The sequence below is a fragment of the Cyclospora cayetanensis genome, unplaced genomic scaffold, assembly GCF_002999335.1.
Source record: "Cyclospora cayetanensis isolate NF1_C8 unplaced genomic scaffold, CcayRef3 CcayRef3_contig_47, whole genome shotgun sequence".
Classification (NCBI taxonomy): Eukaryota; Apicomplexa; class Conoidasida; order Eucoccidiorida; family Eimeriidae; genus Cyclospora; species Cyclospora cayetanensis.
This window is the reverse complement of record NW_020312447.1, coordinates 105,653-130,706: the sequence shown is the minus strand read 5'-3', so window position 1 is coordinate 130,706 and position 25,054 is coordinate 105,653. Positions and strand designations below refer to the sequence as shown.

The 25,054-nt window shown below is 57.6% G+C and overlaps 5 protein-coding genes across 5 annotated transcripts; 2 read left to right on the top strand and 3 right to left on the bottom strand.

Annotated features, from left to right (window-relative positions):
* The first annotated feature begins 233 nt into the window (after window positions 1–233).
* Window positions 234–7,340, top strand: LOC34623877. Its single transcript, XM_026334657.1, has 7 exons — window positions 234–559; window positions 924–1,198; window positions 1,644–1,876; window positions 2,290–2,663; window positions 2,790–2,881; window positions 2,946–6,346; window positions 6,630–7,340. Exons 1-7 carry the CDS (start codon window positions 234–236, stop codon window positions 7,338–7,340), a joined length of 5,412 nt encoding a protein of 1,803 aa, XP_026190442.1.
* Window positions 7,341–9,778: 2,438 nt separating this feature from the next.
* LOC34623876 (acidic leucine-rich nuclear phosphoprotein 32-related protein) lies at window positions 9,779–10,853 on the top strand. The gene is made up of 3 exons (XM_026334642.1): window positions 9,779–10,229; window positions 10,282–10,467; window positions 10,711–10,853. The coding sequence occupies exons 1-3, from the start codon at window positions 9,779–9,781 to the stop codon at window positions 10,851–10,853; spliced, it is 780 nt and encodes a 259-aa protein (XP_026190427.1).
* A 533-nt stretch (window positions 10,854–11,386) lies between these two features.
* On the bottom strand, window positions 11,387–13,062 carry LOC34620743 (ADP-ribosylation factor-like protein 13B). Its single transcript, XM_026334656.1, has 3 exons — window positions 12,050–13,062; window positions 11,613–11,643; window positions 11,387–11,560 (listed from the first exon to the last, which is right to left on the bottom strand). Exons 1-3 carry the CDS (start codon window positions 13,060–13,062, stop codon window positions 11,387–11,389), a joined length of 1,218 nt encoding a protein of 405 aa, XP_026190441.1.
* A 2,936-nt stretch (window positions 13,063–15,998) lies between these two features.
* LOC34620741 (pantothenate synthetase) lies at window positions 15,999–20,946 on the bottom strand (the record flags this gene model as incomplete). The annotated part of the gene is made up of 5 exons (XM_026334655.1): window positions 15,999–16,674; window positions 17,199–17,227; window positions 17,643–17,743; window positions 18,555–19,116; window positions 20,914–20,946. Coding segments are annotated over 5 exons (1,401 nt in total), but the record flags the coding sequence as incomplete, so codon positions are not given.
* An 86-nt stretch (window positions 20,947–21,032) lies between these two features.
* Window positions 21,033–24,219, bottom strand: LOC34620740. Its single transcript, XM_026334654.1, has 6 exons — window positions 23,900–24,219; window positions 23,461–23,759; window positions 22,739–23,184; window positions 21,763–22,589; window positions 21,315–21,642; window positions 21,033–21,083 (listed from the first exon to the last, which is right to left on the bottom strand). Exons 1-6 carry the CDS (start codon window positions 24,217–24,219, stop codon window positions 21,033–21,035), a joined length of 2,271 nt encoding a protein of 756 aa, XP_026190439.1.
* Between the last annotated feature and the right edge of the window lie 835 nt (window positions 24,220–25,054).

Sequence of the window (25,054 nt, the reverse complement as noted above, 5' to 3'; positions counted from 1 at the left end):
AAGACACAAGAGAAGCGGGCATTGCAGGAAGACTCTGCGCGCACGTAGGAAGCGCAGCGGCTGTGCGACTCCGCAGCCTTTGACTTACCTTGCTGAGGGCCTGGAGGTACTCATCATCCCCGCATCCTTCTGGTAGCGTCACATCCACTGACGACCTATACAGCGCCAGACACACAGCAGCACAGAGCTCGAGCAGCCGCTCCTTTCGTCCCTCCTGTGCAAAAGAGAGACTGATGCCGCTGCACCACACCAAGCAGAGACGCAGCGGGAGAACTCCACCCGCGTCTGCGCAGCAGAGAGGGGCAAACCTCAAGCTAGAGGCAGCGAGCAAGGACCGAGGCAACCTTTTCAACGGACGTTTGCTTCACAGGCGGATAGTTCGCTCCGCAGTGTACAGACAGCGTCTGCACGTCCCTGCGGCCCCTAAAGATTTCCGCAGTGCCATCTCCTTGGTGCACATCCAGGTCCACTATCAGCACTCGCCTGCAGCGGCGACACGCCAAACAAAAAGCACAGCCGCTCTCCAAGCGGGAGGGGAGGAGGAGGGGGGCATGGGAAGGTACCCCCTCACACGGTGCACCTGGAGCAGCCCCTCTGAGCAAAGAGCAGCCGAAAGCGTGCAGCCTTACTTGGCTCGGTGTTGCTGCACCGCTGCCTCCGCAGCAGCAGCGACATCGTTCAGCAGGCAGAAGCCGCCGGGACGGTTTCTGCCTGCATGATGCATCCCTCCACCGATGCAGAGGCAGAGCCCTAGCTCGACTGCCAAAGCCGCCCCCAAGCACGTGTTGGCTACCTGCACTCCCAAAATACAACAGCAAACAGAAAGTGCGCACGACAGGGGCCACTCTAGTTGGCGTGGCGCCTTCCAGACGTGCTGCGCACCCCCTTCAACGCGCTCTCTATCTCTGCAGCAGGCCATAGAGGGCGGGGAAGGGGAGGGGTGGTGATGGCGATGGTGGCGGTGGGTGTTTGCAGCAGCAAGACCCCATCGTCAAGGCCGATGCTGAGCATCCAGAATCCCGACCCTCCCTACCGACCTCTGCGAGCATCTTCAGTCGGATGGGCATCGACAGCGGTATTCCCAAGGCTTTTTCGAAATCCTCCCGCGTCTCCACAGGGAGGGGCCCCCCCCCAGCCGCGGCAAGGAGCGAATCCCCATGTACAAGCCGTGCAGCCTCCAGGCTCGAGGGCAGAGAGAGTGGTGGACACACCAGAGAGTAGCCTGACCCCAAAGGCGTAGCAAAGTCGTCGGGAGGAGAAACTGCACGGGCAGTCTCCGAGGCTGCTGCTTCCCTCGTGCCTGGTCCTGGTGCCTCTCCCGCTGATCTGCAGTTCGACGAGGACCCCCTTGCAGGCTGCTCGCCGATGGGAGCGAGAGCGCTGCTGCCGCCGCCAGCAGCAGCCGCTGCAGTTGCAGCCGCTGCCGCTGCAGAGACGCCGGGAGAGGGCCCCGCAGCAGGCGCTTCCGCGGCAAGACTCGACAGCAAAAGGCTGAGCTTTTGCGGCTGCAGTTTTGCGCTCGTGGCAAAGGACGGAGGCACCTGGGCAGGCCCCCACGTCAGCAGACTTCCCAGACGCTTCCTGCTGAAGCAGCTCCACGACGCCTCCAGAAAGCCTGGCAGAATCCCCTCGCTGCCCCCTAGTGCCTGTAGGGCCCCACGACGGGGTTGTTTCCGGGGTTGCAAGAAGAGGACGGGGGGCCTCGCAGGATACTGCCTTTGCTGCTGCTCGCAGAAGACGTACTGGTGCAGCAGGGCGGCACCCCTCTCAGAATCTGCCGGGTAGCGCAGCACCCACAGGAGAGGGTCCTGCGGGGAAGGGGCCCTCTCCACGGGGGTCACTTCGGCGGGAGGCCCCGTCCTTGACGGCCCCTCCAGTGAGAGGGCCTCAGGGGCCCCTCCGGGAGGGCCCTCGCCGCTTCTTCCGCCTCCACGTGATGAAGAAGGCGGGGGGGGGTCGCACCGCTCTGAGCAGGCCCCATCACTGGAAGCCGCCTCGGCGGCACCTAGCGCTCGGGAGAGCGCCTCTGCCTCCCAGGAACCTGGGGGGAGCAGGAGACACACATCCTGACCCTTGAGGGCCCCTTTGAGCTGCTCCTCGAGCCACTGCCGTCCATCCTCATCGCTCTGAGACGTTCCAGGGGGCCCTTTCTCAGAGCCCCCAAACGCGTCCTTAGGCTGGCGAAGAGAACAATGGACGGGCACCCTTGGTGCGTTGAGGAGCCTGGAGCTGGGGGCAGTCCTTGCCGGAATAAAAGCAGCCGGCTGCCTCGGGGCTAATCTGTAGTAGGGGCCCACCCCTGGAGGCCCCCCAAAACCTTGTACGTGGGAACGCGCCGAGGAGAAGGCTGCCGCTGCTTCTGGGGAGGCTCGAACTGCAGAGACGCCCGAGAGCAACAGCAGCAGCACGGGAAGAGCAAAGCGAAAATGCCTTTCAGCCAGCGGACCCTCCATGGACCGCGCGGCGTCGGCACGTCGAAAGGGCCCCCGCCCCAGCAGAGGGCCCCGCGCCGGCACTGTGTGGACACTCCAAGCCCTCCGCTTTCACGGGAAACGGATTGCTCAGCATGAAATGCAAAACCCCTTGCTAAAAAGCGGGGAAAATCCAGTTCTTCGAAGGGGGCCTCATGTGATTCCCCGGAGTGGGGCCGGAGGCGGGGCCCAGCGATACCCCCCTCCCTGCGAAGGCCTCTTGGGCCCCTCAGGATCTGGAGGGAGTATCCTCGGGCTCGTTAACCAGTTCCCTGCAGTCTTCTTATTTGCATGCTAAGTGTGTAGGCCCCTGTTTAGCGACTCCGAAGGGGCTTACACAGCGGCTGGGACCGCACAGCATCCGCAGAGCTCGCAGTACCCCTTCGCGGCGCGAGTGGACAGGAGCTGCAGCGCGAAGCCGCGGCGGTGTTTGCGGAAGATGCAACTGCTCCTTTTGATTCGCCTCCCTCCCAGCCTACTCTGCAGCCCCTAGTGTCCACAGGGCTTGTGCCTTGCGGTCGTGTCTGATGGTTTCCTCTGGCGTGAGCCTCGCCTCCCTCCCCCAGGGGGCCCCCCTGGAGGGGAGTCGCGTGCAGCGCGACTCCCTACGGAAGCTCGAAGAGGGAGCTTCTCGGCTGGATCTGATGCTGCAGCAGCCACAAGACTTGCAGGCCTTCCCGTGTGTTCCTAGGGCCAGGCTGCACCCGTGGGTGCAGCGCGTGCAGCTACGCGACAGGCAGCAGCAGCAGCGCCAGCAACTGCTGCTGCAGCAGCAACAAGGCCGAGGCGCTGAGACACTTTTCGCCGACGCTTACATGAGCAGCAACGGCAGGACGGGTGGTGTCGAGGGGGCAGCACCAGCAGGCAGGGATGCCCTCAGCCTCCTTTGGACAGAGGAGGAGGCGGGGACCAGTGCAGGAGACTTAGAAGGCGGCTCTGAATCGGTGCATGGCGGTTCAGCTCCATCGAACTCGCCAGCGGCGGGAGTGGCAGCAGGCACAGCAGCAGCAAGTCCACCGCACGCGTCGGCGCCCCGGGTGTATCCCGAGTTGATGCGCGGGTACAGTAGCTTTGCAATCAGCGAAAGGGGGGCTTTGCTGGCTGCTGCTGCGGGAAGAGATATCCAGATATTCTCGCTAGACACCCTTGCGCTGTATGCGTACGTTCAGCTGCAGCAAGACTGCAGCGGCTGCTGCAGCGGCAAGCGGGGCCAGCCGCGAGAGGACGCGGCAGCGAGAAGAGCAGGTGCAGCATCAGGCTCAATTGTTGCTGCTAGCAGTGCAGCGGCTGCTGTATGTACACTTGGGGGTTCAGACGGACGCTCAGAAGCGTCTCGACAGCAGGCGCGGCCGCTGCTGCTGCTCGCAGTGCAGCAGCTGCAGTTCGTCGCTTCGGATTGCGCGCTCATGGCCCTTACCGGCTGCTGCCGGCTCTTTGTGTTCTCCCTGCTTCAGCAGCAGCCAGCGCTGCTGCTGCACCTGGATCTCCACCAGGTGTACATACAGGCCATCCCTGCCCTGGGCCTGCAGCAGGAGCAGCAGCAGCAGCATCGGCAGCACCGGCAGCAGTTGCAGTTGTTGCTGAGGCGCAACAAAGCTCGAGACGAGGACTGCGTCACTGAGGACGAGGGCGCTCAAGATCAGCAGAGGCTGCACCTGGAGACTGGAGAAGAGGAAGACGAGCAGCAGCGCAAGACGGCGGGGAGTGGTGCGGGAAGTTTTGCGCCTCCTCCCGAGGGAGGCGAAGCGGCCGATCGAGGTGTTTCTCGGGGCAGCAGCAGCAGCAGCAGCGGCAAGATTGGAAGCAGGCGACAGGGAAAGAACGGAAATTTGTCTCCGGAGACAGCGGGAGTGGCAGAGAACGAGCGCGTGAAGGTTTTCTGCTTGCAGGTCGTGTCTCTAACGCTGCCTGCGGCTGTCTCTTTGACTGAGAGAAGAGCAGACGATGCTTGGAGGCTCGCTGTTGCTGCGGGTGCAGCCGCAGCAGATGCGATGGCCGCTGCTGCCGCTGGTACCTCTGCTCCATCTGGCAGGGCGTGTAACAACACTCATGCATGCGCGTCATCAGCAGCAGATTCGGCGGCTGCTGACGCATCGTTGGCAGCAGCGGCCGACCTAGAGAGGCTCTCTGGAGTGGGTCGAATGTCTCTGATTGTCTCTTTCGCCGCGGATCCTCGGGGCGATGGAGAAAGCTGTATTTACACCGCCCCGCTGCTGCTGCAGTTTGTGTTGCGGCCGCAGCAGCTGCTCTTGCAATATCTGCAGCAGCAGCTGCTGCGGAACCACCTCCAGCACCAGCAGCGCCCTGTGCTGCACGATCCCGCTCTCCCCGCAGCCTTTGCTCTGTCGTCTCTCTCCCTGCTGCCTCCGTCCTGCTGCTGCTGCAGCGCAGACACCCTGTGGTGCTGCTGCGGCGAGCTGTTGCCGCCACGCAGGAGCCACAGCAGCAGCTGCGCCGGCAGCGACAGGTGGTCCGTGTCAGGCCGCAGCAGCAACTTTCCCTTTTGCAGCTTCTTCCGCCGCCCGCTGAGCCAGCTGAGACTGCAGCTCCTCTCTATCCAGCAGCCTTGTCGCCACTACTACCAGCAGGAAAAGGTCGAGGAACTTGTGGCAGTGTGCTCGCCAACCGGCATGCTGTGGCTCCTGCGGCTAGGCCAGCACGAGGCGCCGCAGCTGCCTGCAGAGATCGTAGCATTCGCACAGTTTGGTGTGGCAGCAGGGCCGCTGGAGGTGAAGGCACGGCCAGATGGAGGCATGCTGTTGCTCAGATCACTTGACAGGATCATTGCCGTCCGCATCTCCCCCACAGGAGCAGCACGCACTACTTCCGAATCCTCATCGACAGAAAGCGAGACAGCAAGCAGAAACCAGGGAGACGAAGAAGCAGCAGCAGCAGCACACGCAGAAGACACTAGCACGACCGAAATTCAAAACGGGGCAGCAACGCCTGCAACGGAAACTGCTCAAGACGCTTGTCAACAAACGAAAGAAACCGAAGCCACTGCAGGAGCAGAAGCGGTTAGCTCACTGGGAAGCTCAGAGAGCGCCAGTGACACGCACGAGGCGAGGAAGAGGCCTCGGCAGGATGGTGCGGGTAGGGAGCCGCTGCAGGACGCAGGCAGCGGACAGTCACAGTTTCAAGAGGGTGAGCAGCAGATTGAGGCTTCTCGGGAAGACGGCGAGGGCGGCAGAAAGCGCAGATCCTGTCCGCGAGATGCCTGCGACCTTCCGGTATTGTCGGAAGCAGTTGTATCGCTGGAAGAAGCACCAGACGGCTCAGAAAGTGCAGCCGAGAAGGATAGCGGGGAGGCAACGGAGGAGAGTTGCGAAGCAGAAGAAGCCTCTTATCCGCTGCAGCTCACGTTGCAATTTGTCCAGCAAGACCGCGTGCAGCGGGAAAAGTATACCGCTTGCTGCTTCAGCAGCAGTAGCAGCACAGAGCAGCCGTCTGTTGCGGCAGTTTCGGCGGACCGTGGCAGCACGACTGGGCTGTATATGATAGACGTGGCTGCACCTAACGCGATTGACGCCATCGTCCTTTCTCTGGAAACTAGCAAACTGCAGCCTTTCAAGCAGATGCAGTGGGGGCCTCGTAGCAGCTGTGGCCTCCCCGCAGGTGTCTACACGGCTGCGTTTGCTGCATTCGCTGCTGGGAGCGGCGACGTGACCAGCAGCAGCACGAGCAGCAGTACGTTGGTGGCCCTCGAGAAGAGACAGGGGCTCTTGCTGCTTTTGCAGCCGAAGAGGCGCAGAGTGTGGGACCTGATGCATCCCGACTTCGAGCGCATAGAGAAGAATGTGGAGGTCGTGGAAAGCGCCACGGAGTTTGACGCCGTGCAACCGCTGGAGGAAAGAGAAAACACCCCGTTGTACAAGGTAGCCTTGCGGTCTTTGAAGGCCTTCACTGCTGTCGCAGCATAACTCGTGGTGCCTTCGCTTTAGGCGCTCCGGAGGAGCTTTGGGAGGCTTTTTTGGGGCTAATGTGTCCATGCCAGCCCTGCCTGCTTCCTTCGTCGGCGTTTCTGTGGGGTTCCGTATTATGCGCTTTTAGGTGGCACGCCTAGAGTGCGTAGCACCGAATAACGTGCAGCCTTGCACAGGCAACTGCCGTTGCTGCTTTTTCTCAATAGAGGCAGGGGTTGTGTGTTTCTTTGTGCAGGCCCTACGACGCTTCATCTCGCACACGGAACCGCTCACCGGCCTCCCGCCGTGCAGCCCAGCTTTCGCGCTGCCCCCCGTGCGAGGCCCCTCAGCAGCAGAATGTACAGCATCAGCAGAACAGCCGCTGCTTTGGTCTTGCTTCGAGCCCTTGTCAGCTGCGGCTGCAGCATACGCCGCAGCAGCAACGCTCACAGACGAAGACGGAGAGACACAGCTGCTTGACCTGTCCGAGGCCTTTGCTGCAACCCTCCAGAATCAGACAGCAGCCGCAGGCACAGCAGCAGCAAGGGCAGCACAGGCAGCTATTTGCCCTCCTGTTTCGTTTTGGGTTCGACACCCCCTCTGTAAGGATCTAAAGAGGCTCAACAAGTTGCGCTCGGATCCAGCTGCAGCTGCAGCAGCCACAGCTGCTGCAGAGAAGCTGCAGGAGCAACTACCCCAGTATAGTGCTTTTTCTGTACGCGTTGAATGGCTGACGCCTACAGGGGGGAACACTAACGGCACTGATCATGCGGAAGCCTTCCAGGAGAGCATGGCTGTGGACGGAAGCCACCCCACTGGCCTCGCTAGAGAACAGCCAAGAGCATCGACCCAAGGGTCGCTGAGGGAGCAATATCAACAAATGATTCGTAACAGCAGGGCGAGGTATGCAGCGCGAATGGCTGAGAGGGGCACTTCCCAGCCTCTTCCGCAGCTGCTACAACAGTAGTTGTAGCTGCTGCAGGGGCAGCCACCGCAACTCGGGCAGTAGCTTCTGCTCCAAAAGCGGGTGCTTCAGCTTACTAGGGGCGACTCGAAACTATGAGAGCACCTTCGCCTCTTGCCTCGGACCCCTTTTGCACTGGTGTAAAATTTGCAGCTGTGAAGGCAGCAGCGCATGCAGTGGCTGTTTTTCCTTCTGCACTCATCCCTGCTACCACAGCACGAGGTACAGCATCAAAAGCGCCGGAGCGTTTCTCGAACTCCGTTCACACTTTGGTAAAGACCGCATTTTGTGATCTATAAGAAAATTGCTTTGGCTCCTTTTGTTAGGTGGTCAACTTCAAAGTGTTTCGAATCTGTTGTTGTATGCAAAACAAAGCTGTAGAGGTCCCCAAAGAGCCTCCACAGGGAGAAGCCACAAACAGGCAGAGCCACAACTGGGCTGCGCTCAGGCAATAGGATTTCTCAGCGAGTGAATACGTTCTGTTGGAGGAGTTCTATTATTTTGCTGCATGTACATTTTGTTCGATCAAAAGTGCGCTACTCACTGGAAAACTTCTTGTGGTCTTTTTGGAGACTCTTAAACGACTTCATGTTCTCCTTGGCTTGCCTGCACATGGCGTTCCGTGAGGTTTCAGGAGTTTAATTGTGGCCGGGCCGTATTGCAGGGCTGTGCCCTTTTGCACAGTTATGCTTGCAAATCTTCAAAAAGAGGCTCACTGATTAAGGTCATGAACGATACGGATCTGTCCTTTTCGCTGTCACAAAGAGAGGCAGGTGGAGTGATGAGGAAAGCGGAAACGAGAGGCAACCGCATAGAGTACCTCGGCCCTTCGCTTTACTTCTTCGTGTGTTCCAGCCCATACAAACACAGTCGCATTAGTTTGTATAATAATGGACAAAAAGGTATTGGAATACCTTCCAAGGGGTCCTGAACGCAGCAGTGTATACCTTTTGATTAAATGAAAACAAGCAGAAACCTACCGTCATGAGTCGGGCTTCGGCGGCAATGTTTATGACAGTATACGGCGGTGGATTGGTCTCTGAAAAGCCTGGAATTTTCGATGTAGACTAATTCCGGTTTTCACGCAATGTGTTCTGGTTCGTCGTTTAACAGTTTCGTGTGGTCGGCGATACCTGGGAGAACCTGAAAGCTGGGGGCCGATCCGCACAAACTGCTGGAATCTTGAGAAAGTTGAATGAAATAGGAAGCGCGAAAATGAAAAAGTAATACATTTTCATTTTGTTTGACAAGAGATTTTAAACTCTGATGGCTAATTCTGCTCTCACCACAGTGAGTGCAATTCCGGTGTATGGGCAACCTCGTATTTGAACCGACATTGATTTGGGATATAAAAATGATTTATTCTCTTGTTATTACTCCCATATGTTGCGTCTGACTATGCAGACCTCATGTAGGCTCTGTTTCACAAAGAGCCTCACTGGCCGTTTGCATGTGTGCAATGACCTTTTGACAGCTCGTATTACTATGTTTGGAGGTGGAGCATTACAGATCTCTAGCCCCCTTCACGGATGTATCAAAGCACAACGATTTTTCCTACGATATAATCCGCCTCAACCATTTTGCACGATTTTGAGCAAGGGGGGGTTTGCAGGCAGTTAGACGACCATAACCCAATTGAACTGCATCCAGTAGCTAACAGACGCCTATATCCGACATACATCTCTCTTGTTTACTCCAGATATCCCGGCCTTACGTGTTCTATGGGCTAGTCATGCCTGCTCGTGAGGGGCTGCTCTGCCGAGTCCCCCACAGCGACCTCCTGCTCCTGGTGCTTCTGTGTGCCTGACGTATCTGCTACCCACGCTCTAAGGATGAGCAGATACATATTCAGGCGCCAACAGTGTCCTTTAATCTTGCATACATTTGATCTATCACCATTCTGAATGCACTTGTCTGTCTCGCAAACAACGGCCCATCGGTCGTGTCTAGAAGGAGCAGCACGGAAACGGTGTCTACCAGCCATACCGTTGCATCCTGTCTAGCAACAGTTATGCGCCTCCATAGATTTGTGTACAGAGTCCTTTCTCAATAGTGGATTTTATTTCACTTAGTGTTGCCATATTGCCCATAGAAGCGAGGCAGGACAATTAGCTGCTACCCAAGCAGCAGCCTTCGCCCACCGACCCCACCCGTGCAGCCCCCACGGCAGGCTGTGCCTCTCGTGAGCCGTCCTATGTCTCCGAAATCTTTCTTCTCTATGTACCCATAGTTCGAGACGATATAGTTTTCTTATTCTTGCTTGTTGTTGGGTATCACGAACAACCGGACTCCTCGCCGGCTCTCCCCGTGGCATCCCGGCAACAGGGTTTAGGGTCTCTCACAGTTCACTGTGGTCGTGTTCCCGAGCTTTCGCATACCATTCACTTGTTTTCCACTTGCCTTCCCCCTTTAAGGATTCTAGGGTCTACACTCGACAGAGAATGGAGGCAGCCATAGCCGAGCGCGTGGAGCAGTTCCTGGCCGCGGTAGCCGCAGAGGACGGGGGGCCCCCGGCGGGGGCCCCCAATGGAACCAGTGGAGTGGATGTTTACCAGGAGCTCACAGAGCTTATTCTGGACGGCCGCAGCATCCGCGGAATCACCCCGGAGGATGCAGCAGCCCTCAAAAAGTTCCACAATTTGACTAAGCTCACTCTCAACCAAACCGGCTTGGCTTCCCTCGCCAACCTCCCGTGCATGTCCAGCGTTCGAACCTTGGAAGCCACGGATAACCACATCTCGTCGTGCCTCAAGCTCTTAGTGGATGCGTTTCCAAACCTTAGAAAGCTGCAACTGGGCGGAAATCATATCAAAACCTTTGAAGACCTCGAGCCGTTGGTGGGGTCCATCGCAGGCAGTCCCAAGAGCAGCCACAGATTTCCTGCCTTTTCTAGACGGTTGGGTTGCAGGTGTTTGGCTTTAAGACGCATTTTTTGGGTATGCGTGTAATTTACAGGCGCGCCTCTCACAGCTGGAGCAGTTGGGCCTGGATCTGAACCCGGTTGCTTCGTTGGCTAATTACAGGGAAAAGGTTTTCTCTATTGTGCCTTCTCTGGTAGTTCTGGACTCACGGGACAGACAGGGGGAGGAGCGGGAGGCAGCAGATTCTGACTCCGAGGAGGAGGAAGATGGTAAGGCAGGGTTCACTGGATGTGCGTTTCTGTCAGGTGTCTGTTCTGCACCTGTACTAAGCATCCATGTTTGTGTTTGCGCGACCTTGAGTTGTTAGCCTTCGATCTGTCTGCCCCCACACCACTTGCACTTGCCACAAAGCGGGCCGAATGGGGCCTGGATGCCACCAGGGTTGCCCTTGACGCTCCGTGCGTCGTACGGCTCATCGCAAGCGCGGCTTTTTGTGTTGGGCTGACATGCAGACGAAGGTGAAGAGGTGGACACCACACTCAAAGATTTCTATGAGGCCGAGATGCCTGAGCAGGATGCAGAAGACGCAGAGGATTTTGAGCCCCCCTGCGACGCAGAGGATGATGAAGATATCGATGAAGAGGACGAAGGTTAGGCTCGAACGGCGTCCTCCCCCCTTCCCCGCCGCCCCCCTCCCCCCCTCCCCCCATGGTGCCTCTCCTCCGAAAGGCGGCGCTATTTTGTTCGGGAGGCCTCATTTTGAACTTCACGCCTTTGAACCTGTCGGCCGCGTGCTCAGCAGGTCCTCAAATTCGGGGCATGCAAGAGGCCGTTCTTGCACGTTCCCCCGTCGCGTGTGTGTGTTGAACATGCAGATGACGAGGAGCTGGATGGCGCCGAGGGCGAGGGAGAGGAAACAGAGGAGGCGCAAGAGGTCGGAGAGCCGGGTAAACGAACAGCGTCTTCGGAAGCGAGCGCTAGGCCGTCCAAGGTTTCGCGGCCGAACTGAGGCTCAGGACTAGTCAGTGGCGAAGCGCTCGTGTTAGGCGCCTACGTCTGCCTGCCCCTTCCGACGGAAAGGGCGCACAGACCTATATAGTATAGAACAGTCAGTGACTCCCTTCCTCGCCTCCTCCCGCGTGGCGTCGCGCAGCAGCGGCCCTGCGGGAAGGAGGGAGAGGAGCCCGCTTATCCGCGTTTTTGCTGAGAATCGAGTCTTTCATTTCGACTGAAGGAAAATAGCCGTGGTGTGACCCCTGCACGCCTCCGTGCTGCGGCGAACCACTGCGCACTCACCCCCCATCCACTCCCGCCCTTAGTCGCCTGCCCACTGCCCCTCTTAAACGCCGGTACACGAGCATCCTTTGCAACAAGGAAACAAAAAAAACACGCTGCAACAGCAACTGCCCGGGACTGCGCCCCGCTCGCTATTCGAACGGGAGCGGCTCAGCCGCCAGACAGTATGCGGGCAGCAGTGCTGGGAGCTTCGCAGAGAAAAAGAAACTGCCGCATCGAGAGGTACTACACGGGGCCCAGAGGCGAGGGGCGTGAGGGCAGAAGGCTCACAGGAGCGCAACGTGCTCTGCTCCGGCGCCACATAGGAGAGCGTCGGGGAGGCAGAAGGGCCGTTGAGAAACGCTCTGCACGACCTACGTTCTGTGCAAGGCGGCGAGGGATTGTCGCTGTAGCAGTCTGTGGAATTCCCCCGAGTCGTCTGGCTCGTACAAAACCTTCCAGCTGACGCCTCGCACATTCGTCGGGCTCCTGCTGAGAATGCCTCGTGGCAAGGCCGCTGTTGCGAGGTCCTCTTCGGGAGTGTTCCTCATCAATCCGCTCATGGTGGCGAGCGACTGATTGCTGCTGCTGCTCGTGGCTCCAGGCTGCTGTTGAACCGTCGCTTCTGCGGGGATCTTTTCATTTTGAATCTTCGCACGTAGCTGGGGGTCGTTCGTTGGTGGTGACTGCTCGAGAGGCTGCTTCCGCCGCTGCCGCTGCGAAGAGTCTTCCAGGGGATCGTGCTCGGGAGTTTCCTCCGGCTGCTCATCAGGTGGGCGCAAGTCCGTGGAGGCTGCGATCGGCACCGAGGGGGGCAGCTGTCTGGCAGCCGCTGCTGCTGCTGCTGCAGCTGCTGCTGCTTCTGCTTCTGCTGCTGCTGTTGCGAGGGCAGTGGCAACTATGTCCGCCTGACGGTGCTCGTGCTGCGTCCCCGCTGCTGCAGCTGCGTGCCGCAGCACTGTCTCCAGTCCCGTGAGGCTGCGCGCGTCGAAGCCAACACACCCCGCAAGGTGTTTTCTGATCAGCTGCTCCAGGGGTTGCTGCTGTTGCTTCGCTTCCTGCCGCTGCTCCAACAGCAGCAGCACCAAGCGCTGCAGCAACGCTTCAGGCTGCGCCGCCCCCGGCTCGTCCTGTTTGCTGCAGACGACCAGCACGGGCACGCGCGCTGGCAGGCTTCGCTTGAGCTCCTGCTTCGAAGCAGCAGCACCGACATCGGCAAGCACTCCGGCAAGAGCAGCGGCAGCCTCGGGGAGCTTGCAAGGGTCTGCGCTGTCTACCACAAAGAGGCAGAGGTCGGCGTCCCTTACGTACGCGCTCCACAGACAGCGGAAGGGCTGGCTGCCTCCTAGGTCCCACAGCAACAGCTGCAGATGGTGCTGCTGCACCTTGTACAACGCAAACCCCTTCGTGGGTTGCACGGCAGGCAGCACTCTCCCGTTGCTGTCACTGCCGCCCCTCTGGCCCTTGCGGCTCGAACTTAGTTGCAAGGCGAGGGTCGTCTTGCCACTCCTCTCAAGGCCCAGAAGCAGCACGCGCACCTCCTGCGGCTGCGTTATCCAGCGCAGCAGGCCTGATGCCAGAGAAAACATGAGCACGGTGAAGTACCAACAGCAGCGCCCAAAAGGAACCAGACAAGGAGGGCCTTTCCTGCATCATCAGCCACCCACGGGCTTAGCACAGTGACGCCTAGCGCATCTACACGATAATTGCAGCAGATCCGCGAAAGTACACTGCTGCGGAGACCGTTGCTCGCGCTGCAGCTTCTTCCAATCTTTTTGTGGCAATTCCTGGTGCCGCGGTCCACACATGCAGTCCCCTTTGTCTTTGCTTTACTTGAAGGCCCCTATTCACCTACACCATCTTAAAATGTGCAGAGAAGGACCACAGCGCCGAAATCCCCTAGTCGAACGCAGTCAAACTTCGGCGCCGGGCGGCACCATCGGCATCAGGGAAGACAGCGTTAGTTGCGAAGGGCCAGCAGGGTTCTACGACTATTGGTCAATAAATTGGTGTTTAGCGCAGCAGCACCTTCCATAGAGACGCGGGATGGCATGCCACTTTGCAGCCAAGTTCGAACTCCACAGGGCCCCCCTGGCTGCCACTGCTGCTGCCGCTGCTGGTTTTGCAGCTGCTCTGCTGGCGTTACTGCCATCGCGTCGAAACTCATAGATACAATTTCTAGAAGTTTGGTGTTTTGGCGCCACTACTTTGGCGTTGCCCGTTCTGTTGAAGACTGAAACCTACCCGTAGTGCACCGGCAGCACTCAGGGGCGAAGGGTAAAGATCCCAAGTATTGCTGCTAGGATCAGCAGGCAGCACCTTCTTCAATAAGCAACCCATCTGAATTACAGCTGGTGGCAGGGCAGCGTCAGGAGGCAGCGGCGGCAACGGCAGCAGCAGCACAATGGCGAAGTCCATGTTGGACATGTCGCTGGGTATGATTTGCAAGTCGGCAGGTGTCTACGGCACTGAGGCGGCGGCTCCTGCTGACGCTACTGCCGCATGGCAGCCAGCCTCTGTGCCTCCGTTGCCGTTTGCGGGTGTTGCTGAGTGCCGTGCCTAACCCCTGGGGTGTCGCAAAGTTTGGCGTGTTTCACGGTGTATGTGTGAGTGTGTATGCGTATGTGTTTCTCAGACGACATTGTCGAGGCGCAGCGCAGGGAAGGGAGAGCAGAAAGGGGAGAGGGCCCCATCCGGCGGGGAGGATACATGGTGGGGCCAGTGCTGCTATTCCTGCTGCTCAGGGTGCACCAGGCGGCATTGCACTACCCCTTTCAGTGATGCTGCAGCAGATCGGCGCGGTCACTCTCCGGCCTGAAGACTCCATTCCTGCCTCCTGAGAAAGCGATGCGAACGCGGCTCTGGGAAGCGTCTGCATGCGTGTGTGCCAGTGTTGCTGTGAGTGCTGGCTCTGCTGCAGCGAGGGGAAGGCGCTTACAGGGGTGGTCGTGGCGGCGCTAGCGGCGGCTACGGTTCGTACAGAGGTGGCCGGGGAGGCTACGGAGGCCCCTCTCCCCGCGGTCGTGGGGGGGTGGGCCCCTACGCTGGCCCTTATGGAGGGGCCCCCTCCCGTGCGTCTCCGCGCAGCGCCGTGGTACGCATAAGTGGCTTGGATTACTCCGTGCTGGAGTCTGAGCTGCGGGAGCTGTTCGAGAGCGTGGGGGGCCTCAACAAGGTCTGGATCGACTTCGACCGGACAGACAGGAGCCTTGTAAGTCTCGGAGTGGCGAAGGCTTCGAGAGGCTGCATACATTTGGGGGCATGCGGAAGCCGGGTGGCGGAGAGCGGCCTCAGTCTCTGCGCAGGCTGCTGCTTGTCTTTTGCGCTGCCGCTTCACTGCGAGGCCCCTGCCTGTCGGCTCCCTCTAGCTTCTCTGCGTAGCGGCGCTAGCGTCGCTGCGGCTGCCGCTGCTTGTGCATGCAGGGAACCGGAGGCTGCGTGTTCAAGAGTGTCTCCGATGCCCGCCGGGCTGTAGAGGCCTTCGACGGCCGCCGCATCGAAGGCAAAGCCTTGCATCTCGAGCTTCAAGGGCCCAGGGGAGTCCAAGGCGACTCCGACGGCTTCAGAGGCGGCTTTCGAAGGGGGCCAGAGAGGAGAGGGGGCCCTGCAGAGGGGCGCCAAGAGAGGAGGTTCAGAGAACCCAGATTCGTGGAACCGTGGTGATCGTACAACCACCGGGCCGTTCCTTTGGGGCCTCAAGGGGCCGACCACGGCCTTTTTGTCTCTTTTCAACGCACAATTTTCTCGAGCATGCATTCGGTAGGGGCCCCTACGCCGTGAGGGGCTTCCACGCGGCGGCATTAGGGCCCTTCAAAGCGCCGAGGCCCCCTGTTCGCGCGCTAAGACGGACGACAACTGCCCGAAGCGCGTCGCCGCTCCGCAGTCTACGGGCCCTCTAAGGGAGAGCGAGCGCCACTGCGCGAGGCGCAGCAGACCCCGGGGTGCCACACCTTTTCTTCGTTGCAGCAGCAGCGTCGAGATTTTCTGCTGTAGCTGCTCGACTTGCGAGCCAAATGCGGGCATGCACAGCTATCAAGGGCGCGTTAAATGCGCGAGACTTGAACAGCGGGGGCCTCAGCTTTTGGAGGGGGCACGGGGAGGGAGGCGCAGCCACAGGGTTTCGCAGCAGCAGCAGCAGCAGCAGCCGTTGCTCCTGCAGCTGTGAAACACAGAGGAGCGTCGTGTGTTTCTTCGCCCGGGGCGTCTGTGCAGTGCTGGCCCTCGTGTCCGTACCTCTTTTGCCCCCGTATCGGTTGAGGCTAGGGGCCCTGCATAGGGTCTCCAAGAGTAAGCCGTAATAATCTTAAGCGTCTTGGCAGCCTTACGGGTTTATTTAAGGGCTGGCTGCCAGACAAGCGACACCCGACGCAGAACCCGCCTCTAAAGCCCGCGCGAGCTGGTATACTAGAAGCTCCCTTTTCGTACCCACCCCCGTAGGAGGGCTACTAGACACGGAACACAAGCCATTCCACTCGCAAGAGTTCGAGGGCCTCAACGATCTCGAGAGTCGCGCACTCGGGGTGCCCTATGGGCGGAGGAGGCGCTGAACAAGACGGTGCAGGTCCACGCAGACCGATACATCCCCAGGCTTCCCCTCTGTAGGGGACTCTGGAGCCTCGGCAAGGCCTAGACTCTCTACCACCTTAATGGCGAGGCGGGGGACGACGCACGTGACGAGTTGCTGCTGTTGCGGGCACTGCTGGTGCAAGGCCAGCATGCAGACACCGAAGAAGGCCTCACCCAGGCCACTGCGTCTGCGACTGGGAGCGACAAAGAGCCTCTGGATCTCAATGAGGCGCTCGGAGGCACTTGTTGATTTTCCAGGGCCCCTCGTGAAAGCAAGGTAGGCAATGAGGGTGCTTGCGTTCGGTTCCTTGTGGTCTCTGAGAAGAAAGTACTCCGTCTGCGGAGCGTCGTCAGTCCTACGTTTCTTTTCACTCCAAGCACCCCAGGGCCACAACACCCGCTGCTCCTCCCCCGAAAGGCGCTGAACAGCGGCGTCTGACAGCTCTAGGGCTTCCAGCTCCCCAAGAATCTTCTCCTCTCCTGGAGCTCCCCGTGCCGGATCCATGTGGAACAGCCGAAGGGACAGGGAGCGCAGCAGCAGCACACAGGGAGCCGCGTGCGGTGGGAGAAGGGCGACGGAAGGGCCTGCGACTGCCTCTGGGGAGTTGAGGAGGGGAGGCAGTAGGTCTCCGTGCCTAGGCCAGAAGCAGTAGCAACAAACCTACTAGAACACCTCCGTGAATTGCTGACAAGAACGCTTAGCTGCAGCTACACTCGAGCAACCAGACCCAGTCAACTTGAGTGCCGCAGTGCACGCTCAAGCAGCATGTGCTTAGCCGAACCCGCACGGCCACCCCTACTGAAATCTGAATCCGTATGCAAGCGGGCATGTGGCCGCATATCCGGCGGCTTCGCTACAATAGGACACCAGCCACACCCCTACGCTGCCCCTTTCACAAACACAAGCACGCTGTTTAACCTCCCTCTGCGTGTGCGAGGAGAGACCCCAATCCCCCCACATCTTCGCTTACTTGTGTGTGTCCGAAAGGATGAAGTTATCAACAATGGTACAGTCTGGGGAAACCTTTATGGCCACAGCAACGCAGATTTGCTCGTTGCACGGCAGCTGGAGGGGGCCGCTCGGCGAGTCGCTTGTTTCCACCAGGGGGTCTCCGTCGGCCTGTCGGTTAAAGGCAACATAGTACAGAGGGACGCCCACACGCGCTGCAGCTGCCGTTGCTGCTGCTTCTAGAGCTGCAACCTCCCGAACCCCCTTTTCGTAGAGGGTCTCAACCTGCACAAACAAGTCAGGGGCCGGCAGCAGCCTGCACCTCTCTCTCCCAGGGAGATTCTTTTTAATTCAAAGACCAGCTAGGAGACGGCATGGAGCTTCCGCGACACTAAGGGGTTCCCTACGAATGGGGACCTACGTCCTCCTCCAGAGCCTAGAAAACACCCCTGGAATAGATACGCAATGCAATTTGGGGATGTCTGATCCGTTGCCACTGTGGCGCCTTACTTCCTTAAGAACCAAGGATGCATCATGTGCAAGTTGCATTTGCTCTTTGTTGAGTCTATTGTTTCTAGATGAAAGAGGCAGGCCAGAGGGGAGGCGCGCGATGGGACACAGCAGCACGCGGGTGTCTAGGCAGCTGCATCGCACAAGGGCCCTAACGCAGACAGTCTGCAGGAAGTCCTTCTGACCGAAGAAGACATGCGTAGGCCGCACCAGAGCAAACAATTTCTGCACGATTTGACCAACACCTACAGACACAGAGCAGTAGCGTCACACATACACATGTTCTCCGTTTCGAAATATCGTGCCGGTGTCAGCCGGTTTAAGTCCACCACTACAAAGGCAGCTGGACAGACCAGAAGAGACACCCCAGGAACTCTCGAGAAGTCGGAGGAGAGCAAAGAGGCTGAAAAAACCACGGAGGGGCACAGTGATGGAGGCACTACTGTAATTCTCCAGGGACCGATACAGAGGAGGCCCTATTGACGGCAGCGAAGGGTCATACACCGCGCGAGAGCGAGAACAGCAGGCGGGCGCAGGCCTATGCAGCTTCCAGTGCAGTTAAGGTAAATGACACGCACGCGGTCAAGGTCAGCAGGGGAGGAGGCAACACACACAGAGGCAGGGAACAGGCCCAGGGATACAGACAGTTACAGACGCATAAACTGAGATAGAGTGCGGCCGGAGTAGGAAGAATCAGGCGAACCCTATAAGCAGAGGACCCTTCTATTCTCATGTTAGACTCGCGAGGCTTGCGGACATAAGAGGCACAGCCTACTGCCAATTATTCGCACAAGGGTGGGGGCCTCCCCTACCGCCACTCTTCAGCGAGCCGCCGCCCTCCCCGCAAGATCTTTAACAGGAACCGAGCTATCAGCCTACATGCAAAATTCGGTTTAGGCGGGCTTTCCATCTCTGCAGGCCACTATGCAAGGTACCTACGACTGCTCATGCTCTGTAGAGGCTTTTTCAATTCTTGCTCCAGATATGTGTTGTGCTTGCGTACATGGCAAGTGCAGCCCTGTGGCCGAAGTGTCTGTACAGTTCAGCCATCCTTACCCTTAAAGAATCCCGGTCTCCGGCTGCCCTCCCCAGGACAGCATTCAATGTTGCGAAAGTTGATCTCGAGATCCGCAAACGATGCCTCTGCACTTTGTGTCCCTACTGGGGTTCCCTGAGCTCCCGTGTCATCTCGGGCTTCTCGCTGCGCAAGATTCGGATACATCTCCCGCACGTCTGGGAGGAAAAGGACTTGCGTTTCCGTCTTGGTGCGAAGGAGCTGAATGTCGCTCTGCAGATCCCCTGGATACGAGTCGAAGTCGTTCTGGCTCTGAAACTGCGTTGGGTTCAAGAATATCGATACCCACACCTCATCACACTGGCGGCTCGCCGCCCTGATGAGGGAAAGGTGACCCTCATGGAGGCCCCCCAACGTCGGCACAAAGCCGATCCGCCTGCGGGGCCCCACATGTGAGCCACCGGCTGTGGCCTCTTGCCGCTGCAGCAGCTGCTGCTCTTCCGTCGCACCCAGAATCGGGCAAGAGGGGGGAAAGCCCTCACGCAGCGGCGGACGCCTGCTGCGGTGAACTGCCACCTCAGAAGAAGTCCGAAGAATAAGCATCTCCCGCGGAAGACTCGCGGAAGGGAGGACGACCATCGGAGAACTCGCAGACACCATTATTGCGAGCCGGAGTGTCGATTAAGGCGATAATTAATACACCGGGATTTGAGCTCTTTCTTGGGATATTTGGTTTAGACCCGATATGCTGCGGAGGAGAAGTGGGTATCGACGAGTTTAACACGCAATCGGTTACGAACTCCTCCTTGCAACCAAACTCCTACGACGCAGCGACGTGTATTCACCTTCGCGGATGCGATTAATGAGGAACTACAAGGACCATGTTATTCTTGCCACTTGGCGCATTGGCTCTACAAGACACGACGAAAAAGGAGCAGTCCGCACAGCGCTGCCGGCGTTTAGACCCGAGTCCCGGTAGACAAAATGAGATCTTCCAAGTTGGGCACACGCGCAAAACAGTCATAGCAAATCTAAAAAGTAGGCATAGAGCATTCATTGGAAGGTCGGCCCTCTGATTTCGCGCTCTTGAATAATAACGAGGATGGAGACGCCCGCCGCTGTGTGCTGGCCCGCTGAGCAAGGGGGCATGCAAACTCGCCTGATGGGCGACACTCTGTGCCGGCAAAAATGGAACCAATTGTGGATTTTATAGGCTTCAGAGCTCAATCTCTCCTACTCACATGCATTGGCATTCTGGAGAACAGGAGCTACCCACACAATGTGCCTCCCCGAAGCTGCGCCTTAGCCGAAGGCCCTAAAACACCCGCCAGAGACTGCTCACAACAAGTTTGTGGCTCGGAATGGAGAAAGGGGGGCACAAAAGAGGGCTTTTTGTGGGATGTGTTGCCCCCTTATCCTGCGAGGGGGAGCAATAGTACTTAGCGGAGGCACAAAAACCAGCCAAAACGGGGAATGTACAGAGCCAGATAAGGAGGCGGACGAAGATGAACACACTGATGCACAGGGAGGCTTATGGGTCAAGCCTACAACTGAGTTGGCACATACTCTGTAGTTTGCTGGATAACGGGGAGCTCAGCAGCGCTCGAGCCTTCGGGGCAGAAAATAGTGGTTCGCTGTCCGAGCGCCAAAACGACTTCTACTGTAGCCTAACATACCCTGCCGCCATAAAGTATGAAAGACTTGGGGTACAGTCCCAGTTGACACGCTTCTCTGGGGGATATGAGTGTCGTCAAAGGCAACCGGTACAGAAGCTTGGAGGGCACTTATTCGTGCTCAAGGATTCAAAAATCTCTTAGTCTCTAGTACGTGAACCTGGAAATTTTTTTTTAGTGAGCTTGGGGTTTGATATGCTACTTAACATAGTCCCCCCAAGTTCCACGCCGTTTTCCATTCCCCATCTGGGCGAAGTCTCGTATGCCGAATCCCTGAAGCGTTCTGCAGTACATAGGTGCCAACTTGAGTCCGGCTCTCGAAGCAGGGAGCCTCGCGGAGATTCCAGGAGGGCATGCACTACAATAGCTCCTGAAGGCCTTGAAATCCTCCCAACGGGGCCCTCTTGTGGAACTACCTTTCGTTGCCTAAAATACTGTTGTACACGGTCGCATTGATATGCTGAAGGCCCCAAGAGAACTTACAGAGGTTCCAAGAGCTATTCAAGGGCTGCTACAGCAACGGAAAATGCACCAGCTACGTCTGTGGCTTGTGCCGCTAGTGCTCTCGCTGTCCCTCATCTACAGCTTAAGGCTCTTGCAGCTGTTGGACTTGTTGCCATAAGTTGATATCCGTTTACAAAACAGCTTTCGGAGAGAACTCTTCGACATAGCAAGACTTCGCGTGCAGTGAGATCAGTACACCATGCCAGCTAGGGAATCCTCGCACCTCAGTTTGCCGCGGCGAGGTTCCGCATGGCGAGATTTAGCATAACTATTGTGATTGGTCAAGGGCCCCTAACGAGGATACCGCCGCTCCTCTTATTGGGATTCGCCACTGTTCTTATATCACGCCTTTCTCGCTGCCCTAGGTACATCTGCTGCATCGATGCTTTGCAGCTCTCTCCACGGCCCTTCGGGATGGGCCTTTTTCTCATAGAGGTTGATTTCCCCCCCGTTTCAACGGTTCTGAGGCGCCCGCACGCGAAGTGTCAGCTACTCAGATCCTCAGCTGCTACGGCTGCGGAAACGCGTATTTCCTGGCTGGAGATTCGTGCAACATCTTGAAAGGGTAGTACTGCTGTGGCTGCGGCGGCCGACGTGGCGATGCTGGGGGAAGCGAGTGGCCACCAAATGGCATGAGGAAGAAAATGAGGTTTCGCCGCCTTTAGCCGATGCATTCGTCTGTGCTGGATAGTTTACCTCATGTTGCATGGTCCATTCTGATTCAAAATGCCCCTCTGAGGCGCGCGATACCACAGGACCATTCTTAATTGGGATATCCAGGAGGGCTGCCGGCTGCTCTCCCACTGGTTTTGGAGTGGATTCAGGTAGCTCCTGAAATGTAGACGATGCCAGCTGTACGTTCCAGACGACCTGCTGGGCAGCCATCTGGCTAGCTAGCTCTTCCAGCCTTTTGTCTATTGCTAGTAGCTCTTCCAGAGCCTCTTCAGAGTGCCTGTACGCCTTATCATTTGCACAGCCAACATAGAATAAGTCACAGACCCCATGACCCACCACTAAAAACACAGTTCAACGCTGAAATCCTATATTTAGCTTCGTGTGAAAGTTTGTTTACGGGATTTCAACCCACACGAAGGCAGTTGAGGGGTCGCCTGCGAGTGTGGGTGCAGCAGTGGCCTCCATTGAGTGGCACCCATTTGAATAGCATTGTTTTGGTCCAGCCTCTACCCTTTCATCTTCAGCGTGAGTGGTGCTGCAAAGCGCTGCTGTGTCTTCTTGCGCTGTTGTTATAGCACCTTCTGAGGAGTATGCCGGTTGCGGGGCGTTGCATGCTAGGGCACTTCGGCCACAATTGTATCTTTTAAAGCCAGAGTCTCTACGATGCTTTCTACGCCTAGTAACAACCCGCCAGAACCCTATTTCTGCTGGTGTTGTTGCTGCTTGTGAGGATGCAGGTGTTCCTGCATCGGTTTTAGAAGCTGTCTGCCCACGTATCGTCGAAACTACTGACGTGGGTACGCCTTCTCTTACTGCTGCTGCTGGTGCCACAGGTCCCGCTACTGACGCACGCAGGAGCCTGGTTCCCCGCTCACGCACTACGTGCCCTTGGTCGCAACAGTCGGAGGCTTGCGTTGCCCCAACAGACGCAGCACTAGCAGCTGTTGCTGCTTGCTGCAACCGCCGCCGCAGGTTTCTTGGAGCCTTTGAGAGCCTGAAGGTCCCCGCTGCACGCTGCAGGCGTCGCACCGGCTGCAGCCGCTGTAAGGGAGAGCCGCCACGTGGCACTCGCGTTTCAAGACCTGAATCCACATATGGCGAGCTCAGGTCGGGGGACACTGACCCTACAATGCACCCTTGTGAAGGAAGGGAAGACTCATGAGGAACGGATGAGGAGATAGGAGCTCTGCCAATCGGTAGGGAACAAGAGGCATGAAGCCTATGCTCTCGCTTGAGATACGGTTAATGGAGGCGGCGCTGCGGCTTCTGCTGTTATGAAGCCCCCTTCGCACTATCAGAAGCACCATATGGAGGCAATGGTGCAGGAATAGTGGTTGTCGTGTCAATCTGGCTCTCACTCTCATCCCGGCTACCTTCTGTACAGCTGTCTCTGCAGCAGCGAAAACATCAAGAATCATGAAGTCCACCCAGCTGTTGTCACGACCTAAGAAGAGGTCGGCCCTTGAGGCTACACAGCCATTCTCTCTGTGCCCCCTATTATATCTGCTCAGCGTCCCTGCGCCGCGTGCCGCGGTGATCTGTGCAACTTCGGTCTTTGCAGCAGCTAGCTGAATGTGGTTGTACCTCAGTTGAGTCCTCACAGCGAGAACTGCTGCTTCAACCTCTTCCAGCCTCCTTTCAGCGGCTTCGAGCTGTTTGTCTAAAGCTTCGACCTTATCCCAACCACGCAGCACCTGGTTCAGCACCGCAAGCTCGCGCCTCAGATCTTCCCTCTGAAGCACACTCTCCATCTGCATTAGATCACGCTGCTCTCGCAGTAGCAACTCTCGCACCACACGATTTGCATCGTGCTCTGCTGCTGCAGCAAAGCCAATGCATCACAACTGAGCAGTGGAGCTTCATTAGTGAGTTATAACCTTCAGTATATCACCAGCGCAGTCGATTCAGAGGCAACAACTCCAACAACGCGGGTTCAACTCCGCAAAGTTATTAGGAGCGGCCCGCAAGTTATAGCCCTGACTGCCTTAGCCAAGGGAGCAAGAAGAGAAGCCGCACCAACAGCGCAAGCAGTAAAAGAAGCATTAGCGCCTCAGGGCACTGTACCAAGCCCGCAAGCAGCAGCATACGGTCATACATGTTTCCTCGTCTGCTTGAGCGGCTACGCTGTATGCTTGGCTCCAGTCGAGGTTAAAGATCAGGGACCTTTTGATGGCCTCTATTGTACCCGCCTTTTCCGGCTCGCCCTGTGACGAGTGCTCCTGGTACGCGCCCTCGCACGGGTCAACCGAGGCTTGGCCGGAGGAAAGGATGGCACCTGGTAAATCTGCCGAATAGTCCGCAAGGAAACGCGGTATGGACTGAGCATTCTCGAGATTTGGCGCAGCTGTCAAACCGAATACGTTTTCTTCATGTGAATTCCCGCCAACTGCACTTCTGTAGCAGCAGCAGGCGTAACAGCAGGAGTATCGACAGCATCAGCAGCTGCAGTACACTAATTTTTCCTCACTTTCGTCTCCTCAGTGCTTTGAGACAGACTCTTTGATTCGAGATGTTCGGACATCGTGCGGTCTTACAGGTCCAGCTGCTGTTTTGCAGCGCAAGGCTTTGGTGTAACGAAGACCTTAAGCTGTGCCTGGGGTACACCTGGCGGCAGCGCCGTGTCCTGAGACCTCGTGGTTTTACCCACGACGCCGAGTTGAAGCTCCGTTACCGCTGAAATGGAATGTTCAGGCTGCAGTTCCCTGCTACTGATGCTGTTCCCATCGCTGATGCTGCTACGGGGACTCTCGCACTGCCCTCTAGCCCTTTGAAGATCTAGGCGCAACTGTACTTGTGGTTTGCTTCCCACCCCTGCACTCTCCCCCTCTTCTTCTTTTGCCTCCTTAGCGTCCATTTGGCTAGAATCACTGCCTCCTTTCGAGGCTAAGCACTGGGTACGATCAAGAGGATCGCTCTAGCTACTGCCAAGGGTCTTCCCTGCAGGGCGTACCTTGAGTGATGGGCATAGGGAGCAGAAGCCGCGGTGCAAGTTGATCATCTTATTTTTTTTTCCATGACCTCTAGTGAATAGACGGCAGAACGGGGGCAGCACAACGTCGCATAGAGCACCCTACCGCCAGGGCATAGGTATAGCGGTTCTGCTCCCTGAGTAGTATCCCCTAGAGTAAAAGAAATCATAGAGGTTGTGCCGGATACGTCTCTATGGCAGTCTTACTGCCTAGAAGTCTCGCACTCAAAGGAGTCCTGAGCACTGAATTCCAAGGCAAAGAACTTACCGCTCATGGCTAACAGGCTGAAACTGTTGGTCCGCAGCTACTTCCGTATAGTTCACTGCAGCTGAAATGCTATGGGAAGCTTAGGGATCAAAGGCCCGAAGGGCTTGTAGTAGTTCGGAGGTCAGCCCACAAATCCATCGGCCCTATTAGGCCTATCTGCCTGCCTTTCACATATGTCAGGTCACTCAAAGGCTGTCGACGACAAAAACGCAGAATATAGCCCAAACGCTAAGGTACAATACCGGAGGACCACGCCATAAGACTGCCATGCCGGGTAAGGAGGTCTCTGTTGTTGGGGCTTCGAGGGAAAAGTCTTGGGACATTTTTGCTGCTGTAGAGTGTTCAAGGTAACTGTAATGCACCAAAGCAGCAATCGAGCGTGAAATAGTTTTTTGGTTCCCCATAAAATTGCAATGGATCCCTAAACTAAGGCAAGAATTCAGGAGTCTCCTT

Bases quoted from the DNA above. Each gene is read 5' to 3' on its own strand.
- LOC34620743 (XM_026334656.1), bottom strand. From the start codon at position 13,062: ATGTTTTCTCTGGCATCAGGCCTGCTGCGCTGGATAACGCAGCCGCAG. The intron at 11,644-12,049 runs GTCGCTCGCCAC...CTGGCGGCTGAG, and splicing joins ACGAGCAGCAGCAGCAATCA to CCGCTCCCGTTCGAATAGCG. The intron at 11,561-11,612 runs GTCCCGGGCAGT...CTTGTTGCAAAG, and splicing joins CGAATAGCGAGCGGGGCGCA to GATGCTCGTGTACCGGCGTT.
- LOC34623877 (XM_026334657.1), top strand. From the start codon at position 234: ATGCCGCTGCACCACACCAAGCAGAGACGCAGCGGGAGAACTCCACCC. The intron at 560-923 runs GTACCCCCTCAC...CAGGCCATAGAG, and splicing joins GAGGAGGGGGGCATGGGAAG to GGCGGGGAAGGGGAGGGGTG. The intron at 1,199-1,643 runs GTGGTGGACACA...GCTGCCCCCTAG, and splicing joins CAGGCTCGAGGGCAGAGAGA to TGCCTGTAGGGCCCCACGAC.
- LOC34623876 (XM_026334642.1), top strand. From the start codon at position 9,779: ATGGAGGCAGCCATAGCCGAGCGCGTGGAGCAGTTCCTGGCCGCGGTA. The intron at 10,230-10,281 runs GACGGTTGGGTT...TTGGGTATGCGT, and splicing joins CAGATTTCCTGCCTTTTCTA to GTAATTTACAGGCGCGCCTC. The intron at 10,468-10,710 runs GTAAGGCAGGGT...GCTGACATGCAG, and splicing joins CTCCGAGGAGGAGGAAGATG to ACGAAGGTGAAGAGGTGGAC.
- LOC34620740 (XM_026334654.1), bottom strand. From the start codon at position 24,219: ATGGACGCTAAGGAGGCAAAAGAAGAAGAGGGGGAGAGTGCAGGGGTG. The intron at 23,185-23,460 runs GTATGACCGTAT...GCTTTGCTGCAG, and splicing joins TCAAGCAGACGAGGAAACAT to CAGCAGAGCACGATGCAAAT. The intron at 22,590-22,738 runs GTAGCCGGGATG...CTCAAGCGAGAG, and splicing joins CAGAGACAGCTGTACAGAAG to CATAGGCTTCATGCCTCTTG.